This window comes from Diadema setosum, chromosome 14, assembly GCF_964275005.1.
Source record: "Diadema setosum chromosome 14, eeDiaSeto1, whole genome shotgun sequence".
NCBI lineage: Eukaryota > Metazoa > Echinodermata > Echinoidea > Diadematoida > Diadematidae > Diadema > Diadema setosum.
In genome coordinates this window covers 8,365,904-8,388,382 of record NC_092698.1, presented here as the reverse complement: position 1 = coordinate 8,388,382, position 22,479 = coordinate 8,365,904, and the positions used below count along the sequence as shown (strand labels likewise).

The window sequence follows — 22,479 nt, the reverse complement described above, 5'->3', positions numbered from 1 at the left end:
TCAAAGAGAGTACCTGTCTTGTTAAACCTGCACATGGGTACGACTGTCTTTAGCTCTGGTTGATTCGTTTGTTCTTGTCCTATCCCCTTCTTGCAGTCCTCCTATGGATTTCTCCAGTGCTGTGACCGCGAGGGGAGACTCTTCTTCCACTACAGCCACTTTGAGGGCCCCATCGAGGCTCTGCACATTGGAGGTAATAATGTCGTCCTCTAGGAAATTTTGTCTCCTTGCACTCTGAAAATACTTCATAGATATGATGCACTTTGCAGCAGTACCCAAAAAAAAAGTTTTGCATTGTTTCTTTGCAGTGCAATGCTGGTATTTCATGAGGAGTAAATCCACACTGAGGGTTTCTGCTCATACACATGAAACAAATGTGGTGTCCAGGAATTGAATGTACATATTTCCTACATAGCCCCTTTATTACTGTGCCTGTATAGAGCAAAAGGTTTTTGATAATGTGTGACATATAATTATGTATTATCCTGGGAAATAAAAGTGAAAGAGACACACTTTAAAAAAAAAAAATGAAAAAAAAAAGATTAACTGCCATTGAAAGTATTGGTTCAGTGTTTTTTACTTCTTTTTTTTTTTTTGAAACCAAAGCTTGTTTTGTGACAAGGTACTTGAGCACTTCTAGAGAATGACTTGCTAATAAATTCAAAAATTTTGTCAGCTATTAGAGAAGAGTTGTTTATGTCAGTTTCTTTTGCATATTTTTGTTTCTTGTTGTTGATATTCTTATGCGTGGGCTAACATCAAAACCTTTCAAACATGAAAAGTCAGCAAAATGTGATAGGAGCTCGACATGTATTTAATAACAGATCTAGACAGAAACAAAACATAAAAATATTAGAACTCAGTAGGAAATGGCTGCCTTGTGTAAGGCATACTCTTGAAAGACAAGGAAGGAGACAACCCCTACTGAGTGGAAATGTTTCAGACAGCGCTTGCAGTCGTGTGTGGGTAGATCATGTGACCGCATTTTGAGGGGAAGCTGGCACAGAAAAGGAACGTGATGTAATGATGACAAAACAGTAGTGCCTAGATCCTCACATCTTAACTTGCACATCAGTCAATAGTGGAGTAGTGTATTATGGTCCAAGATGATGAAAACATAGTATGTACTGAGCAGTGGTCCGTGTTTGTTTACCTACTTGTCATTACGCAGGAAGTGGATAATGTGTACCCTCGGTGGTGTGCATGTGTATGTTTGTGTGTGCATGTGTGTGTGTGTGAGAAAGAGACCTGTATAAACTGCAAACTCTGTCAGAAAGCAGCACATGATACAACCAGCTTTATAGGCCTCATGGAGTATTTATCACTGGACTAGCACCATGTCATGACGCAGCTCACGACGATTTGTGCATACACGTATCTCCAAATTAATCTCTGTTGCCACTAATTACCGTATAAGCTGTTATTTTTGCGAGGGTTTAATTTTCACAAATTTCGCAAATCTCAGTTGGATCGCGAATTTAACATGGACACAAAAATGTCTCCATGCACTAGGGTAATAACGCATTTCCATTAGCGTCGGCATCAGTTCGCGAAAACAACATCTCTCGCGAAAATGTCTATGACCTCCTCATTCGCGAAAATATCTGTACTCGAAAATAACAGCATATACAGTATGGGCCTTGCCACAAAGGGTTTCCACAATTGCTGTTATTCGTACTTTGTCTACATCATTTACCCGTGGCAATAAACGTTCAACTGAGGAGTGTTAGTTTAAGAACTGTCGCTCTTCTGTCTCAGACCCGGTGGAATTTGAGATGATCAGCGATCGTCGTACAGGGAAGCCCATCGCCAGCAGGATAATGAAGCTACCACCAGGAATGGTGTCCACAGAGATCTTGGGACAAGAGCAGCTCCAGGGGTTGATTGTCACTGAAGCCAAACCACAGAGCAGCAAAGCAGTGAGTGTTCGTAGAAGTGTCACAGAGGCTCTTTCTTCCGGTCCTCCCTCCTCCACTCCCCCCCCCCCCCCCGTTCTTTCTTTCTTTTTCATCTTTCTATCGAGATCTCTCCCGTCATTTGGGAGTGTGTGTGCATGTATTAGAGATGAGGTGTTGCAAAAGGAACAACTTTTCAAGAGAAGCAATACACTGCGCTCCTGGAAACTGGGCTGTTGTGCACATTTAACCTGTACTGTCCCATACTTGAAAATTGGCACATTTGCTGGCCTGATATCTTCCTCAGTTGATGCTGAAGTACTAAAAGTAACCATCACTGAACTTTAAAGGTGATGTAAACTCCTAGACCCCATGGTACTACTAATGTAATATATTTTGCAGAGAGGAATTTTCGTTTATTGTGTGCTTCACTGCATGAGCACAAATATCTTTGGGAGACGTGAGGTGTTGTCGACAAAGATGTTCTCAGCCGAGAATACTCACAATCATAAGAAGTTCACTAAAATTGGCCCAAAATAGAACTGTATCAAGTGGAAATTTCCACAACATTATCATTCAGAAGGAACTGTAGCATTGTTATAGTTTCTTAGTGAGTTGTCTAACTTTCCATTAAAGCTTTTTGTTGTTATTTTGGTGAGTTGCAAGGGTTAATTTCACAAAGAATTGTGGTGAAGTAGCCTGGCAGAGTTCCAACAAAGTGTGTGAGCTCACAACACAAAAAGGTCAATATTATGAAAACATGATGTATGAATCATATGTACAAACTTATAGTTGTTTTGGTATGTGTTCCCCCCCCCCCCCATGTCTACAGTGTATATTCAATAATGGAAATTGAAAATTGTTGTTGTGTTCATTCACTTTTGAAGTAATTGTGATTTGATTTTCCAGTAAATATGCATCGTTGATTAGACAGTAATTCTTCTGTAACTGCTGTTTCTCATCCTAGGCTTCCGGATCTGAACCTTTCGGACAAGTAGCCTATGAAATAAGTGGGGTAAGAGCACTCTGTTTATGTGCATTCATTAGCAGTTGTCAAAATGTTATCAATAATTTCTTGTTGCATGTGTTTGAGTGCTCTTTTTAAAACGTACCATACCATACTGTATGTGTCCAAAAGTTCACCGTATCTCCCAATGTGGTCCAAAAGCTCACGGTACCATACCTGTACCATACCCGTACTTTGATAGAGAGCGCTCCAACGCAAATTGGTCCAAAAGCGTATCGTATAGGAAGTTGACATGAGATGACGCAGGTAACACACAATACAAAGATTTAATTCCATGCGTAAGTGGCGCTGGTATGTAGTGTAAGTGCACAAAGCAATTGATCGCATTCTTACACAATGTGTGACCCCTCTGAATCAAGTCCTGAACAGAGCTCAGTCTGGCGCAGTAAAGGTATGGTTCGGTTCACTTTGTGTGCTTGAACATGGCCATTGTTAACGATTTCTGTGGACATGACAAAGTGAGATTTGCTTCAGGGGTTTAGGCATGTGTGAGATTACATCGTCATTAAAAGCCGTTGCCTGTCAGTGAAGATAACCAATGTAGATTCTGATGTTTATTTTAGACAGGCGTGAGGTTACAACACTGTAAACACCTCCAAGATCCATAATGATTGTAAATGCTGCAGCAAGAAAGAGTGTCAAGTTGCTCATTGAATCTGCATTGTGTACACCAGTGAACATTGCAAGTAGAGCTTTTCACACAGTGCAGCAGGCCCGAGACTGCCCCATGATATCAGGAATTCAAATTTGGAAGATTAAGGACCCCAAAGACTAACCACAGAATTCTATTTCTTGATAGGAAATAACACTTTGCCAGCCTCTGTGGTTTTGTGGCCACATCGCCTCCCCCCCCCCCCTCCCCCAATAAGCCATGGTGGCAGGTACCTCGATATGAGATATCTATTTGTAGGCTAGATGGTATAAAATCACCTGGTTAACTGCTAACAGACTTTTGGAGATTTATATTTTTGTACAAAGTATGGTTTAATGGTTTTTGCACCAAATCTAGCCATTCACTTTTATATTCAAGAGGTATGTGGTGATATGTGACCAAAAATGGTAGTTCAGCTTAAGTTGTGGGAATAGACCATAACACTTTTTCTGTTGTTGTTTGTATGATTATGGGGGGGGGGGATTTGATTGAGATATTTTGGTATAAGAATGTTTTGAGTAAATGACTAACAAAATCTGACAGATTTGCAGAGCAGGTGGTGGGGGAATAATTTCTGTGATGGCTATTTATGGCACAGCAGTATCTCCTTCCTCTTTTTATGGAGCATGAAAGAGGTCATGAACTTCTAGAGATTCTCTCCACGCAGAATATTCCGTTAATAGCGAGGTGATTATGGCAGAAGGTCAGAATGAAGCATGCCTGCCAGCTGTTAAATGACATGTACAGACATTAGGGAAAGCATTGAGTGGCACATGAAATTTCCATCAAGCTACCTGTGATGTGCCAATTCTTCTGAAAAGCCATCAAAATTTATCAGGTCAACTGATTAAATTGGAGGTTACCATGTCTTTCATGTCATACAAACATCTGAATTGTAGATTTGATGACTTGGAATTTCTACAGCAAATTGGAGAATATAGAGTGATTGTGAACCAATGAAGCTACTGTCATGTATGACATGAGTGAATGAACCATGTGTTGTGTATGGTGTGCACATAGTAGATTGTACATATAGATTTGAATGTTTACAAATATGTACATCATCTATTTCTTTCTCCTGCTTTCTTTTTTACTCTTCCTCTGGCTGGAAAAAAAAAAATGATAACAGGAAAGCTTTTTCCTGATGTACAGCTACGAGGACGTGCCAGAGGGAACCACCATCAAGAAGGGGGATAAAGTTGCCTTCCTTGTTGCAACAGACAAAAGGTACAACAATGTTAAAGCAATTCAGTGCTTATTTACGTCGATGTAGGGCAATTTGTCAATCAGTTGCAATGAAAACATCTCGAAGGAAGAATTTCATGAATTTGAATAACAAAGCAGTACCCGCTGCATGCTATAAGGATTAGAACCAACACTTGCTGTCGGGCGAAAGCTCGGTGGTCTAGTGGAGATGACGCCTGTCCGGTGATCAGGAGGTCGTAGGTTCGAATCCTGCTCGAGTATGTACGCCCATGATTTTTTATCATGGCTACTACTAAAACACTGATCAATTCAGTGCTTATTTACGTCGATGTAGGGCAATTTGTCAATCAGTTGCAATGAAAACATCTCGAAGGAAGAATTTCATGAATTTGAATAACAAAGCAGTACCCGCTGCATGCTATAAGGATTAGAACCAACACTTGCTGTCGGGCGAAAGCTCGGTGGTCTAGTGGAGATGACGCCTGTCCGGTGATCAGGAGGTCGTAGGTTCGAATCCTGCTCGAGTATGTACGCCCATGATTTTTTATCATGGCTACTACTAAAACACTGATCAATTCAGTGCTTATTTACGTCGATGTAGGGCAATTTGTCAATCAGTTGCAAAATGTTAAAGCGATAGTATAGTTCTGGTTGAGACCTAATTTCAGGTTTTTAACATTTTTTGGTGAGAGAATGAGAAACCTCTTATGAAATATGAAAGAGCATGTAATTCAATGAGGAAATCAACTTTTATTTGATGAAAATTGAAATGGCTGAGATATCCAAAACAGAGTGATTCTAATAAAGTGTGGGACCCACATTTTATTACGATTGCTTTGTTTTACTTTGTTTTTGGATGTTTCAGTCATTCCAAACCCGATTTTCTTCAAATAAACTTTGAATTCCTCTTAAAATGGTATGCTCTGTACTATTACATAAGTGTTTTCTTGGTATCTCCCAAAAAGTTAAAAGCCCAATTCACATCTCCACCAATACTGTACTATCCCTTTAAGCAGCATATATCTGTCATGTCATATGACCAGTCACAGTCTGCATATCAGGTGACTGCTAGCATGCATTCAAGGGTATATGTAACTTCCAGTTATGTGAGCTTGATGATAAATTGCATGAATATTTTTTGGATTTATGCTTGGAGGCTAGCAAAAAAAAAAAAAAAAAAAAAAGTCCCTGGTTCAAGTCCCCTGGCTGTAGCATCCTTATTTGCATACAGGTAGTCCTTCTGAGGGGGTATTGATCACATGGTTACTTGCTTACAAATATCCATTGCTTCTTTAGAAGCAACCACGTAAAAAATCTATTTAATTCAAGTACAGAAAAAAAAGAAATATTTTTTTTTTTTTTTAACAACATGGCAATTGAAGTTGAAGAAAGTTATTGGATTGAGCTAATGCGATGATTCATGTGTTCTGATCAGAAATGGCCACATGCAAGCTAGACAGCTGCGACTCCTAGAGTCAGCCCAAGTGCCTCGTTACCAAGGCGTCGTCTGCTCCATGAAGGAATCTTTCGGCTTCATCGAGCGAGCCGATGCTGTCAAAGAGGTAAGCAATGCCAATCAGAGACTCATAAGCATCAGAAATTTCACATCTTACATTTGAACGTTACTGTGTTGTTTAGGTATACCATGTTCTAAATGATTCTTCAGTAGATTAGAATGTGAGCAATTTTTGCACATGGAAGAGTATTTGCTTGCTCTCTCTCTCTCACACGCACACGCACAGGCACACACACACACAAAGAATATATGTCTATTCTACATGTATACATCATTGATCCATGTGCCATAGGTTCGATGTACTGAAAGATCATGATTTTCTAGCTCTGCCTAGTAACAAGCTCTTACACATGAGAACTGCTTTCATATTCTTCAGTTGTCGATCACAGTGTGTAACTGTTATTCTTATGTCAAAATTTGAAAACAATGAATAAGTTGTGCGACGGCATGACACCCTTTCTATCTCCTGACAGATATTCTTCCACTACAGTGAGTTCACCGGTGACATCAGCGACCTGATCCTGGGGGATGATGTGGACTTTGAGATTGGAACTCGTAACGTAAGTCAGACTCCAAGCGGTTTAGTCAGCTGCCTTTGAGCATCCTCATCAAATGCAATGAATTCTACCCTTGGTGCTCATTGGCATAACTCTCCCTCTCTCAGAGGCCAACAATTTGCACAGACCTTAGAACTGAGTATGCTCTTCCAAATATACATCGAGAAAGTCAGCATAAAATTTGTTTGAAAAAAGAATGGATGGTGTGTTGTTTTAGAGTTGGTTTGTGCATTGTGAAATCAATTGTTCTGCAAAAGAAGTTACTCTCTGCAAGAACTCCCATTTATGAAAAGAGTCCACATTAGTGGCCTTTCCTGGAAAATCTTCTCATTACTTAGACAACTTTGTCTGTAGATGTAGGTTGCTTTGAAGGGACATGTCAAAATGTTAAATCAATGTTGCCATTCCTTTGCTTTGGAATTGACATTTGAGATGCCTTTTCAATTTCAGTCTTTTCCCCTCTTATTTTTGTTGTTTTTAAGGAACATCTGAAGTTTCCCCAAAGGAAAATTTATAATGTATGAGGTGTGAAAGTTATTTCTGTTATCTTGCAATAACCAGCTACATCATCATTTTTTGTTCTTATTTGTTTGTTTGTTTTTTTTTTGGGGGGGGATATGCATTAGTGATCCTTTTTTTCTCTCGTAAGTCTCTTGTTGTTTGTTAATGTCCTTTCCCTGCATTCAAAACATCAAAATATATGGCTTGTTGACAGGACAAGGAGGTTGCCACTAAGATCAAGAAGCTGCCTGCTGGAACAGTCATCTTTGAAGATGTGAGTCCCGAGACGTACAAGGGGGTCATTACCAAGGTCATTCCTCGCTTCACCAACAAGAAGACGACGGAACCATTCCCCGGCAAGGTGGTCTACAGCACCCAAGATGGAGGGTGAGAAAACCTCCCATCATTTCTTCCTCTCCTCTTCTTTCTCTTCTCCCTTTTCATCCTCTTTCTTCTTCTTCATCTTTTTCTTCTTCCTCAGTAGTTGCGGTCACACAACTCAAAACTGTGCATACTCTCCTTCCCGATAGCTTCCAGAAGTTTTAAGTACGTAGTCACACTACCAACAAAACTACACATAGTTCGAGCGATGCAAAGCTACCCATAGTTTTGGTCTCAAACACGGGGCAAAAACCATGCGCCCTCCTTGAATATAAAAGATGCAAATGAGCAACAACATTCAGCATAATGCGCAGTGTGCCTGAACAACATGAAATGGATCAAATCATGTGACAAACTTCTTGAAGTTAAGCTGTGCGCAGTCACACTACACAAAGCTAGGCATACTTTTGCAAGAAGTGAGAAACTTCTCAAGTGCATGCAGGGAGTTTTGAAGGAAGTTTCGCTGGTAACTTCTCGTGAAGTTTGTGGTCACACTGCCCAAACTATGCAAAGCAAAATATCGGGTAGTGAAACTATACATAGTTTATGCATAAATTACATGGGAAGTTGTGAGGCGATGACATCATCAACTAACTATTTGCGTATTCATATTGACTGTTCAAAAACTGTTTTATGAAATTTAGCTAAACTTCACAATTTCATAACTTTCCTAATTTCATCTGATTTTGATCAGATTTTCACTGTTGTGTTTGTAAAATGTTACACTTTCAGACTTTATGCTGGTACAGAATTTCCCTTTAAGTTGTTGAAAGAGGAGGATAAGCAAAAGTCTAGAAAATGCAGAGATTTTAGGTCTCGCTTAAGAGAATCAAATTGTGAACATTACCTCTGTCTCTTTATTTGTGGTCTTAAACTGTTGTCCACCACAATTTGCCCCTCTCAGGAAGCGAGAGCTCTCGTTTGGCGACAAGGACACCCTGCGTTCGTACACTTTCCTGATGGGAGACATGGTGGACTTTCACATCGCCACTGACCGACGGGACCACCTCCAGCGGGCCACCAACATCGCCCTCCTGGAGTGCACCTTTGAGTGCGGCAGCGAGACTCGCGAAACGGTGAGATTCTATATTCCTTATAGTAGTGATGCACATGCTCTGTAACATTCAAATTTGTGACGAGGTGTTGATTGCATGCATTTTTCACATCATCTGTTTTTGGATGTTGCATTGCACACATTAAGAAAGGAGCCATCTTTTCATTGTTCCAAATGGCCTTGCAGAAAAGTTGCCTATGACAGTACTTTTGTTATATAGACAGCATTGCAAAGAGAGCAATGGATGAATTAAGGAGGGAAAAGATCAAAACTATAGAAGTGTTGAGAAAGTCACAATCCTTCCCCATTCATGTAAATTACTAAAAAGTTGTTTTGATAATATCTAGAAACATGGTGTTAGCATCTTGCTGTTATGTTGTGCAAAATGATGAATTCTTGATTGTGTTTGATAACTTCATGTTCAAGTGAGAAAAGACATCACTTCAACAAAACAGGCAAAAGGGGCTTAGAAGAAGTACTTTTTCTACTATTATTTCTCCACACTCCTTCTTCCCCCCCCCCCCCAAAAAAAAAGATATGAAATACTGTGTGCTCCTGTTATAACAAAGATTGTTATGACATAATTTTGTTACAGTGAATTCAAAATTCAAGTCCCCAAAACATCTTCATTTGTTCTGCTGTGATGAAATTTTGATGTAATGAAACAAAACTTTCGGTCTTGTGGACTTCGTTATAATTGAAGTTGCCAGTAACAAATAGTTTGTAGATAAACAAATCAAATGATAATGATAGTAAGGAAGGTCAGCCTGTTAAAAAAAGTGAAAGTCGAAAATTATTTTCTGTCTCATTGCTATAAGTAGAAAGTCAGGCTGGTGTTTGAGAGTTATAACATCAGCTCTATATATCTGTTGTGTAGATGTTTTGTGTAGACTCATGCAGAAGACATTTCGTCCTATTTATCATATTCAGGGCACAGTAGCAGCTGTGAAGGATGGCTTTGGCTTCATAAAGTGTGCTTGCAGGGAGGCCAGGATGTTCTTTCACTTCAGTGAGATGCTAAAAGCTGTAAGTCACACATGCACACTGGCACATGATTGACCGAAATATAGTATGATATGTTTCGATCAGCAATGTATTTATGATTTTCAGAGTTCTAGAGTGTGTGGTTTTTTAAACAGTCCTTGTAAAGCTTAAAAATTATGAGGCTTTTCTTATGTCTAATGTGGGAGAAAAGTTTGATGAAACTGGTTAGACTAATTCAATCTACACAAAGTTTTAAAAAAAAAGTCCCCAAAATCCATTGTTTCAGAGAGTTGTAAAAACTGTTGCCGTTTTAGGAACCAGTTTAATACTGTCATAGCAATTAAGAGACCTTTCAAAATTCTGCAGTGAAAAACAGGGCTCAAGTGAACGAAAACTTTACTCTACCATGTGAAACTGTAGCAATGAATATTAAGAATTATGATGTAAAGTTTCAGCACAAAACCACTACCACCCCCCAAAAAAGTAGTATCTTTTACATTATGCATTAATTCAATATTAAATTTATCACTTCTGAATGAACATTTGCAGGGATTCCAACATGATATGACATTCAGTTGTTTGATGGAAATTTGTAAACAGATTGGAGCAATGCAGTTCTAAAACCATTGTCAGAATTTAAAAAACACTTCTGCATTTTTTGTTTTCTCTTGGTAGGGTGATATATGTGTCTCTGATGAGGTGGAATTCTCAGTTATACCAGTAAGTATTCTCTCTGTTTTCAGTCCTCACAAACTTATCATTGTGTTTTGTCCTAGCTTGGATGCTAGGGGGAATAGATGTTGCAATAGAGAAGCAATTTCTCCTAATCAAGCACTTATTTTGAATTCTGACAAAATTACAACCCTGTCATGTGTTTTATTTTATGTGACATACGAGAGAGAGCTTTTGCTTGTTGTCATAGCAGACAGCTGCTCTGTTTAGTTAAGCCACCAGAAACCAAGAATTCATTTGACAAAGACTGAATTGGTTCCATAAATTGTCATCAGCTTGTTCTTTTTTTTTTAATAGACTCATATTCAATATTCACATTGGGATCAGTGGTGTACCATTGCAGATTTCAGGAGTGACTGTTGATAGATGCAAAAGTTTAAGCGCCTCTGCTATATGAATTTCAATGGTCTGGTGATTTCATCACAGGTTAACAACGGATCATACTTACCGTTTGTAATGAATTTAAACAAAATGATTGTCACTGTCACTGTCACGGTTTTGACCCGGAAATTCCATGTCATCTTAAAATCATTGTTTTCAATGAAGTATGGCTTCTACTCATGCACCTTCTATGCTTAGGCTTGTAGGGTCTCTGCATGTGATAGTTGCTTCCCAATCCTCCTTTAAGATGTTACCCCATCATCATGATGAAAGTTGATGCTGGAATGGTATCCTGTATTTCTTGGCTTGCCATGCTGGACGTGCTGTTATGATTGTGTCACCTCTTTGTTTGCCGTCGCAGGACCCAACATCACCACAGCGTCAGATTGCCATCCGCATCAAGCGTCTGCCGAAGGGAACCGTGACGTTCGAGAACATCCTCCCCGACCGCATCCAGGGTTTGGTGGACAAGGTGCCAGCCACTCTGGTGAGTTAACCATCGCATGCTGTTAATTTCGGAACCTTTCAAAGAGCAAACTAATGATCAAAGAAAAGAGCACATGCATTGTGTTTCACCTACATGTACATGTAGAGGTTTAACGTGAAAGTGGACTTGCAAAACATTTTTTCTTTTTGGTCCAGCAAGTTTATTTTATTTGCATACCCCTCTTCTGCAGATATGAAAGGTCAGTGTTTGCAATGTCATTTTTTTTTACTGGTACGATGTTTAGGCTTTTGCAACATTTCAGCCTAAATTTCACATGTTGTCTTTTTACTCTAAAAGCCTGTAAATGTGCATTTCTCAGCAGTGAAGTTATATTGTATCAGTATCTCAAAGTATGAGAGAGGCCAACTCTTTGATCTTCTCAATGCTCATTGCAGAGTGTGGACCCAATGACAGCCACTAAATGGTTGTGCTGTAGACTGACTATGGTCCTATGAATGGCCAGATTGGCTATTGTCCTATAAGGGCTAGGCTGGCTATTGTTATGATAATCCCAGTGCCAATTGTCTATTGTGTTCACCCTTGGGGCAAGTGCCCTAAAGATAGCAGTAATGAGAGTGAAATGAGGCCAATGACCAACTAGGCCAATTTGGATCGTAAACTTCCTGGCATTGTCCTACAATGACCACATCCTGCTGGTCAAGAAAGACCAGGAAACAAACATTCTTATTGTATTTACGCTATTTAACACTAGTTAACTTTACAAATGAGGTTGCATTTACATCTTTCAGAACGTTCCAACACAGTGTCTCATTTTCTTGCACAGTGTGGATACAGTGCTCTATCTTTCTTTGACATTGTATGATCTAATAACAATGACACAACTGCGAGATGTATTAGAAAGCATGGAATGGAAATTAATGTGAAAGAGAACATGGACAGCATACTTACTCCTGGTATAAATATCTAATGGTGATAGTTATTCTCGACTCTTAAAAATGTAAAAAACACCCTTTGTTTATGTTTTGTGGTTCACAGTATGGACGCAGTCCTGGCAAGAATCGGGACAAGGAGCTGGACCTTGGCTGCATCACCTATGGTCAGAATGGAAGCCGCATCAACATCGCATTCCATGCCAAGGACACTGAAGTCAAAGTGCCCCCAGCCATCGGGGACCTGGTAAGTCATGCTTCTGATCTCAGAAGCTTTTGTCCAGTTTTATCTGGAGCGGACTATCCAAAAGCAAAAGATATCAGAGTCAAGAATAAAGTAATGAGTTGTGTCTCCATTAAACCCTGTTGTGCTTGTTTATCAGTCAACATACTATATAACCTGAAATATTTGCAAATTGTGCGAGGAGCCAAGATTCGCGAAATTGAAATGCATGTGAAAGTTCTTGTCTACACTTTTATATGCATTGAATGCTGAACGCAATTCACAAAAATTTCATGCTGTGAATATTTCTGGTTTTACAGACCTGCCCTGATACGCTCCATACAGTAAAATACTATGTGAATTAGTTAAAACGCAGTCTTGACAGTGCTAAAAACAAGCATAAGAAAAATATTAATTACTTACTACAAATAACTTGAAGAGGAGGTGTACAATAAATGCAATTTCTTTTGAGAAGTGGATCCCAGTGGTGATCCAATTCCTATTCTGCCTATACATCAGGTGGAGTTCAACATCGCCGAGATCAAGAAGGACGGGTCCCGAATGGCCGTGAACGTGGTGGTCCTGAATCGCAGCGGTGATTCCCGTAAGATGGGCGTGGTCTCTGTCATGAAGGAGAACTTTGGTTTCATCGAGAGCGACAAGAGAGACAAGGAAATCTTCTTCCATTTCAGGTCTGAATCAAGCGACTTTCTGTTCACTGCTTCTAAGGCAAAGTTTTAAGTTCTCAAGAATGTTTTCACAAGTGATGATTGATGGGCAAGACATATCACTGTAAAGGGTTTGAAATGCTATTTCGGGAGGCTATAAGTCCCTTGACTTCGTCTCGGGTCTTATAACCTCCCTCAATAGCATTTCAAACCCTTCAGGTGGAACATTCGGTATGTTCCCTCCCACGCCAGTCATCATCTATACATTGATTGCATGGTAGACATGCAACCAACTGAGCCACATCACCGCCCTAATAAAGAAGCCATATGAAAAAGAAACTTTTGATAGGGAGTTAATATCACACATACACATTTACAAAATGGAAATCTCTTGACTGACAACACACGAGGAGGAATGTGAGGAACTACTGTATATGCCATATATTTAGCGAGTCTAAATTTTCACAAATTGCGACATCCCGACGATTTCGCGAGTGGTTAAATTCGTGATCGTGGATTCTGTACTGAATGGAGAAAAGTATATGCGTGCGTCACATTCATATAAACCGATCAGAGTCAGTATTTTCGTGTGTCGTTAATTTCACGAATAGCACCTGACTCGCGGAATTTGCGAAAATAAAAACCTCACAAAATATTTGGCGTATACTGTATTGATGCATACAAGTATGCCTGCAGGTTGTAATCAATATTGACATCAACATCACTGTCATTACTCTCAATATTTATATACACTATTAAAGTATGTGGTAATTGAAAAGTATAAAGCTCTGCCATTACTCCATATTCAGCGGTGTTCAATGTGAGATCAGGAGAAGTATTTGTAAATATGAGACATTTGTTTCCTTTCTTTCAGTGAATACCATGGCAACCTGCATGACCTGGATGTAGGCAACGAGGTCTCGTACTCTGTTGTTCGTAAAGGCTCCAAACTGAGCGCAGAAGAAGTCAAGAAACAGCCTGCTGGCTCCATCCCACCCAAGGTAAGTTGCTACATTCATCCATTTTCTTGGAGTCAAGGAATGATAAACTCGGTGAAGTTCTCTGCTATTATTTCTGCAGTAATAGATAGATAGATAGATAAATAGATAGATAATTAAATTTTTTTTTTTCTATTCATCTGTTACAAGTGGATGGGATTTATTTTTGTAAAACATTTTCACAAGGTGGCTGCCCAGCTTTTCATTGACCAAATTCCTTTTTTCCAAATTGATTCTGATGCCTTTTGAATTTGAAAATTCTGTTTGAAAATCACCTTGAATGAGATTTCAAGGTTCATTATTTGTTTTATAATACTGCCCTCCTGAAAAGAATGAGAGATAGAGTCTTGATAGAAGTTTAAATGAGAACTCCACAGAGATTTAATGTACATTGAATGCAGGGCATGGCTGAGTGTGTTATCCTTTTAGACATGATCATGAGAGAAATATTCCTCCACTATGTGTGGTTCTGTCTGGAAGAAATTCTGTTATGCCTTCACCTAGACAGGGCGCTGCAAGCATTTTATGTTTAGGATGTCCATCCATCCGTGTAGCATCTTGTTACAACAATTTAATGGAACATTTATTGATTCTCACTGTAAGAACAGTTTATAATGGCAGAAGAGACAATGATGTGTCAAAGCTCATGATATGGTGGCTGAATTTCTTTGCAGGAGGTCAAACAGGGGCAGTACAATGGTACCGTGATCCGTCCACTACGCAATGTTGACCCACACCAAGAAGAGTACACCGGACTGATAGCTTGCAATAGCGAAGGTAGCCTCTATTTCTCTTCTTTTTTTCTTTTTTTCTTTTTTTGAAGGGGGTGGGGCTTCTTCAGTAATCTAAGGCCAATGGGGCCAAACATTTCACCAAGTCGCAATGCTCTGTGGGACTTATTATTTGGTACGCTTCCCGACAAATTCAAATTTGTTTGATGGCTTCATCTTATGTCTTATATTTCAAGAGTGAGTAATTCACTATTAAAAAACCTCGGAAGTGGAATGAGAAATACACCACTGTTATGTGCTCAATATGGACTTTTTGTATTGTTATTGTTATGTCCATGCATTACAAAGTTACTTACAGTATCTGTTTGTGGTAATGCTCGTCTTGTGTACATGGCAGATGTACTGAAGACAGGTTTTCCATATAATGATTGTCTGTCAGTAGTTCAGTTACCATTCTTTTTCATTCTTCAAAAAGGCACATTGCATGTCATTGAGATGGCTAGTCTTGACAAAGTCCCAGCAGTGGGTGAGCTCAAAAGTCACATCATAATCCTGACTGATTGTGATGAGCAGTGTACCAACAATGACATGAGAAGCTTTCCCATGAATCTGAAATGCCAAATCATAGCTTTCCCTAAGTAAAGCTTAACCCGTTGAGGACAGACGAGTCCCGAGTATACTCCGGCAAGGGTCTACGGGAAATGCGTGTTGTAACAAAATCAGTCCATCCTCAATGGGTTAAACATAGCTGTCAGAAGGGCTCAAAATTCATCTTCACCATTTGGAATTTGCTTGCAATATATATCAAAAGGCTCTACCAAGAAACTTGTCTGGCTGACAGCATTATTTCATTTATTTCTTATGTATATGTGACCCGCTACAACAAAAAGGTCCTAAAGTCGCGCACGGTCGAAGCCGTGAAAATCGAGTTTGAAGTCAGAGCACTAAAATTGGTCAAAGCTTACGATTTTCTGATTTTGATATATTATTGGAGTCGAACATGTCTTCTATCATCTGTCGAAATTTTGAAGCAAAATGATCAAAGGAAAGACCAAAAAATAGCGTTTTTCTGAGCCATGTTTTTGGTGTTTCAACGAAGCAGAAACTGGTTCAAAAATTTGGATTGAGCGCCACAGATAGGTTCCGCCCCTAACAACGACCAGAGTGATCTCATTGGTCAGTTTGCTGCTCGCTGCTAACCGAAGCGTGAAGCTCACACACTGCCCAGTCGACTGGGTGCGTGCGGGCGGGGTGCGCTCTATATGCTCAGCCGCTTCTCACATCCTGGTCACTGATTGGTTAGTGAGGAGACCGCCGATGCTGATGTGCTTGAATAAACTCTTTGGGGGTTGCTAGGGCTTACCTTCTATTGTCCAGAGGTGAAAACTGACTTGCGATTGCGTTGAAAGGAAGACTTTTAGGGCGCTTTTCTTGAAACAGTGATTTTCCAGACGTCTCGACATGCTCTCTTTTAAACATCGATATCTCCGCAGCCGATTATTTTTATAAAATGTGTTATATATCAATTTAAAGCAGAAAGATTAGGGGATTACATCGTGCAATTTTCAAATAATCGACCTCTCCCGACTTTAGGATCATTTTGTTGAAGCGGGTCACATATGTCTCCAGTTTAGAGCAAAATGGACGGTTATGCAGTCATGTGGAAACTATATTTTACCTTTAACTCCCCCTTCCTCCTCCCTCTCCATATTTGTTGTTGTCCAGATGGCAGCTCCACCACCACCTATCCATACTCCATCACCAGCCTGCTCAACAAACACGAGTTCCTGCAGAAATCCGACAACGTGTGCTTCCAGCTCTGCACCTGGCCAGACTCGGACCAGGTCTGGGCCTGCAACGTCGCTGCCATCCGCAACATTCAGAGGACCAAAGTAGACTCCATTAAGGGACAGGTGAGGCTGGAAAAAAAACAAAAAAAAAACAAAACAAAACAGAAAAACAAACACAAACAAGTAAGCACACAAGCAAAAATTTTTTGCAACTGATTGACAAATTGCTCTTCATTGATGTTAATAAGCAGCGACTATTCAGTGTTTTGATAGGAGCCATAATGAAAAATTTGTGGGCATACATACTTGGGCTGGACGTGAACCAACGATCTCCTTATTACTGGACAGGCATTGTATCCACTGGACTGCCAAGCTCCCGCCCAACAGCCAGTCCTGTTCTGATTCCCTGAAGCAATGGGTACTGCGTATTTATTCAGATTTATTTATTTGTTAAAATTTCTTTACGTCAAAGCGCAATTTGTCAATCAGTGGCAATGAAAACAAATTGTCGCAAGAATTCATTAAATTGAATGAACGAACATTTTGTTGTTCACCTCCGTGTTAGTTCTGCTTTGTTTTATCCCCAGTACATATTGATATATAATTACTTACCCAGTACATATTCACATGAATGGCATATCAACTACTGTATATGGCATTCTCACATATTGGGACCTCCCAACCATTTCGCACAAGGTTAAATTTGCGATCGTGGAGTACCGTATGTCCCCCAAAAAATTACAACGGGACCCTCCACAATGATAATTTTATAAATAGTGAATCAATCCAAATACAATTTCAGGGTATGAAACTATATATAACTCATTGCCCACATCTTACAGAAAATCCCATTCCATTTGCTTCAGTGGTCAAAGAGAAATGAGGAATTTTGTTTACCATGTCAGGAATCTCTTCCCTCCAAGTTCTTTCTATTATGTTCACACATAAGAGCATCCAAGTGCTAAACTTGGAAGAATCAGACTCATGACATGCTTTACAACAATCCACATTTCTCTGTGACCGCTTAGCCAAATTGAATGGGGTTTTCTGCAAAATAGAGCTAAGATGTTATATTTTAGGACCCTGAAGTAGCATTTAGACAATTTAATCATATTGGGTGTTATAAATGCAAAAATATGATTGTAATTTTTTTTATACCCCCGCCAAACGAAGTTTGAAGGGGGTATATAGGAATCAGCGGACGGTCGGGCGGTCGGTCGGGCGGTCAGTCGGGCGGTCGGTCGGGCGCAAATCTTGCGTCGCGAACTACTTCCTCAGTTTTCAACCGATTCCCATAAAACTTGGCACAGATGTGTGCCTTGGGTTGTAGATGTGCAAGACGTATTTTTTGACAGTACCCAAAAGTATGTTGCCATGGTAACGGCATATTATGGGCAAAAATGGGTACAAATCTTGCGTCGCGAACTCCTCCCACAGTTTTTGATCAATTTTTATGAAATTAGGTACAGATGTTCATCTGAATATGTTAATGTGCAAGACACATATTTCCGCAGTGGCAAAAAGTGCATTGCCATGGTAACGGCATGTTATTGGTAAAATATAGGGCAAAATGCTTCATGGCAAAACTGCTTCATCAGTGTTCTTCCAATTCTCATGGAATTCATATTGAATGTTTGTCTTAGGATATAGATCAGCATGACACATTTCTTGACAGTGACAAAAAGTATGTTGCCATGGTAACAGCTCACATATTATGAGCCAAAATGATGGAAAATTTTGTGTTGCAAACTACTTCCTCAGTTTTTGCCCAATTTCCATGAAACTTGGTACAGATGTGTGCCTTTGGTTGTAGATGTGCAAGACGCATTTTTCGACAGTACCCAAAGTACGTTGCCATGGTAACGGCATATTAATGGCAGAAGATCAAGGAAAGATCTTGCGGATTTAACTACTTCCTCAGTTTTTTGACCAAAGCTTATGAAATGTTGTTTTGACCAAAGCTTATGAAATGTTGTTTGGCGGGGGTATAACCAGTCGCTGTAGCAACATTTCTAGTTTTTTTGGACATACTGTACAGTACGCGACATTCATGTCAGGATCAGAGTCAATATTTTTGCATGTCTTTCAATTCCCAAATAGCACCTGACTTGCGAAATTTGCAGAAATAAAAACCTTGTGAAATATTCAGCGCATACAGTCATTAGCCTCGCTGCATACAGCATGTCATCTTTTGCCTCAGGTGTAGTCGTGTACCATTCACTATCTGACATCATTCCACCTTACCAATGATGCTTTGAATTGCAGTACGGCTTCCTGGATTACGACATCGGGGACGGCAAGAAGCTTTTCTTCCACATGAGCGAGGTGACCTGCGGAGAGGTGCGCTGCGGCGACGAGGTGGAATTCGTCCTCATCACCAACCAAAGAACCAACCGCCAAAGTGCCGTCAACGTTTGCAAAGTCGCGTGAGTTGGGCAGAGAATAGATTTTTGTACCCTACCAAAATGCCCGCATTGTCTCCATTTTGGAAGAGTAGATCTATGTGTATACGCTTAATGGAAACTTTTGAGATGTTCAGACTTGGTGGGGGGGGGGGGGGGGAGGGTTGTGTGTGTGTCAAGTGAATAATAATTTTCCTACATTATGTCATAGTCCAACCCACAACTTTTGAAAAACCAAGAATGTATAATGGTAATACAACTTGAAAGGAAGGATGAACATAAGAATGTGATTATTTGCATGAAGTGATAGTTGCAAAAGATTAAGGAAGGGTAGAAGTGAATCAGCAATTCCTTGGATGTATAGTTGGTTAGAATTCAAAGTCAAATTTTACTGGAATTTGGATAAAATTGTCTCCAGCTAGGAAAATCTAGGCAGAAGCATTCCGGCTCACTGCATGCTGCAAATAAATTGCCCTTACCAGCTTATAATTGTGGTATGTACAGTGTATGATTATAAGACCAGAGGTTATGCAATTGTCTGTGCATGATGGAATTGATGTATCTGAAATCGCGCTAGAATTTGATCCACTTTCTTTTGTGTGTGTATGAATGGCATGTTTCAGGAGCACCCCAAGACCCGAACGCCTGAGTCGCCTGAAGAGCATCCACAGCGACGAGAAGGGACTCCGCCTGATTGTCCTCCGCCAGCCAGTCGGGCCCAAGAGCGCAGAGTTTGGATTCATGCTCAAGCGCTAAAGTGACCTTTTGACCTTTGCTCTGCGTTCGTCAACATCCGACAGGGGAGCTCAGCTATATTGGCTCTTCAATTCACTCCAAGCATCTCAATCTTTGTTTCTCTCTTTTTACAGTATCTGCCTTTCTATCTATCTGTCTATCTATCTGTTATTCTATCTTTTTCTGTGCTATCTGTCATGTATTTTCATGGTTCAAGTTGCACCATGATGAAAAAGCATTGTTGTTGTTATTTCATACCTTTGACGATTTCAATCATTAATTTGTTCCTATTCTTTATTAAGTTGTTTGTTATTTTTTCGAGGGTTTTTCAGTTATTGTGTTTTGTTTCTGTAGAATAGAAATGAATAAATCAATCTTTTTGAATGTAGTTGTAAGGTGTTTTTGATGAAAAGGCACAAACTATACAAGAAATTGAATGAATTTCATTCAGCTGATCACTTGTTTCGCTTAAGAAGAAAAGAAATGATTGGCTTTCAACAAGAAATGTGGCTGCATAATACATATAAATATATCAGTGTATAGCCACACAATCTGTGTGTAAATGAGTTTTGAGGATAGGGGAAAGTGTTATTTGACTAATGATTCTCCCCCAGAATAGATACTGCACAAAAGTATTTTGTACAAAATGATCTCTGCGAGACTGCGTCACCACGGAATATGATTTATGTCTCTGATTTATGTCTTAAAGCGACAATGATTGGAGAGTTATCAACCTTTTTTGTAAACCAAGTCTGTGGTACTAGCATGAAGGGGCTCATGAACTGAACTCGCCATATAGCGCAAACATGACAACACCGTCAAAATATGCCTACCTCCTTGCCAAGAGTCGAATGGTGCATATATTGTATACGTGCTTTCGGTGATGCCGGCCAAATGGAAGCGTTGACCTTCCGCCTGCAGACAGACTGAGTGCGAACTGAGCGTTCCATTGCGACGGACTCTTGCTTTCGTGCCGCAACGGAGCAAAGCACATTCATTGTCGGAAGACAGAGCTTCAGTGATCTATCCAGCACTCTGTGAAAGACGCCCATGTATGGAGTATTCGCATGCAAAGCGCCTTTTTTTCCTCCTTCGTCATCGACGTCAACGCGGATCAGTGCTCACAATTCAAGTATTTTGATGAAGGCCACATGTCGTTTTGTGTGGAAAGAAAAGAAACGTGTATGTGTCGTGATTGTCCCAGATCTCTATGTTTATAACGTGCCGCAGTATCCACGCCACCAGTCGTGCTCATGTAGATAGCTCATTTTAAATGGAGCAGGCTGGAACACCGTGTACAAGGAGATGTACAGGTCGTCTCCGCCTTTGGCATGTGTATTTTCTGTCTGTGAAAAGTATTCGCAGTCCAACTGCAGAAGGGTGTTAGATTTACGTTGAACCCTGTACATATTCTGCGCCCTTCTTGCTCTCATGTAACGATCTGCCCGACACAGTCTGGGTAGTCTTGTAGCTAGTAGTGACCATTTTGTGTACCCTCACCCTCAGGGCGCGTGTGTGACAAGAGGGATGCATTCTTGAGAACTTCCTCAACAGGATTGTTTGGAGCATGGCATATGCCTTTTCTGCTGATATTTGCATGTGATAGAATAGTACACATACGATTTATCTCTACGTTTGGAGCATATATACTATGTTATTATTTGTTTCTCTCTCTCTCTTCTCATATCAAGACAGAGGGATGAGGCTAGCTTGACGAAGATTTCGCTGTGCCACGAATCTTGTTGACCAAAAGCTTATGCCAAGAATATTGTTCATGTTGTAAGAATGCGAAATTGTGTGCAAGACAGTTGTTGTTTACATCTCATATCATTTATATGGGTGGGTCGTAGCACAGAGTTGATGCAAAAGGTACTCAATATCAGGGGTGTAGGAGAGAACAGTAATGCCATGCTAGCTACAGTTATCTCATTTTATATGCTTAGCTTCATTTGTGTGCAGACTGTAGTCTAATTCAAAATATCTTATTCTTTTCCCCCATATGGCTATACCTTAGAAAAACTTCTAGATGCAAGCATTTATTTGACCCCACCTTCAAATCGCCATCATTTTATTTCAGAGTGGGATAGCATTACATTGTACAGGTAATCTTTATTCTGACACATTGACCTTGCATTGATTTAGTCATTGTGTTGAAGAAAATAACTCCATAAGTGTTCGCAAGAGAGCTCTCTTCAAGTATAAGGTCATTATTTCTAAACTGAGGATTATGCCAGTGTTTATATTTCAGCCCCCATTGGGGAAACTAAGGCTCGCCTCTGGACCACTCTTGCAAAATGTTCGTTCAAAGTTCTCTTGACTTTCCTGCTCTTATAAGTATTACTGATGTCATAAGATCAGGGTCCTGCTGCACAAAAGTTGTGATCAAACTTAACTCAGATAATCAAACCTAAGTCTCGTAATACTCAATTCTGATTGGCTGATACTGTACCTGAATTAAGTTTCATATTCTGACTTATGTTGCTTGCATCTTTTTGTGCAACAGGGCCCAGTTTCACTCTGTGTAAGTCGCCCTAAAGGAGGTGCATCTCTGCCAGATCATCAATTTGCACTTATTTCTTTATGAGTCATACGATTGAGTGAACTGTGCCTTTAAATCTGTTCACAGCTTGTGCGAAGCGAGCTACGGCTAGCATTGTACTATGTACACG

General features: G+C 40.0%; 1 protein-coding gene across 1 annotated transcript in view; it reads left to right on the top strand.

Annotated features, from left to right (window-relative positions):
- LOC140237539 (cold shock domain-containing protein E1-like) overlaps positions 1 to 19,928 on the top strand; it is a 35,349-nt gene extending 15,421 nt beyond the window's left edge. The window contains exons 5-22 of the mRNA XM_072317475.1: positions 97 to 193; positions 1,759 to 1,919; positions 2,863 to 2,910; positions 4,704 to 4,801; positions 6,216 to 6,342; positions 6,770 to 6,856; positions 7,569 to 7,741; positions 8,640 to 8,811; positions 9,720 to 9,815; positions 10,449 to 10,493; positions 11,248 to 11,373; positions 12,370 to 12,510; positions 13,006 to 13,178; positions 14,029 to 14,155; positions 14,827 to 14,929; positions 16,609 to 16,796; positions 18,939 to 19,099; positions 19,699 to 19,928. Of these exons, the coding sequence (XP_072173576.1) occupies positions 97 to 193; positions 1,759 to 1,919; positions 2,863 to 2,910; positions 4,704 to 4,801; positions 6,216 to 6,342; positions 6,770 to 6,856; positions 7,569 to 7,741; positions 8,640 to 8,811; positions 9,720 to 9,815; positions 10,449 to 10,493; positions 11,248 to 11,373; positions 12,370 to 12,510; positions 13,006 to 13,178; positions 14,029 to 14,155; positions 14,827 to 14,929; positions 16,609 to 16,796; positions 18,939 to 19,099; positions 19,699 to 19,831 (2,256 nt within the window). The 3' untranslated portion in view covers positions 19,832 to 19,928. The remainder of the gene's footprint in view (positions 1 to 96; positions 194 to 1,758; positions 1,920 to 2,862; positions 2,911 to 4,703; positions 4,802 to 6,215; positions 6,343 to 6,769; positions 6,857 to 7,568; positions 7,742 to 8,639; positions 8,812 to 9,719; positions 9,816 to 10,448; positions 10,494 to 11,247; positions 11,374 to 12,369; positions 12,511 to 13,005; positions 13,179 to 14,028; positions 14,156 to 14,826; positions 14,930 to 16,608; positions 16,797 to 18,938; positions 19,100 to 19,698) is intronic.
- Positions 19,929 to 22,479: the final 2,551 nt, after the last annotated feature.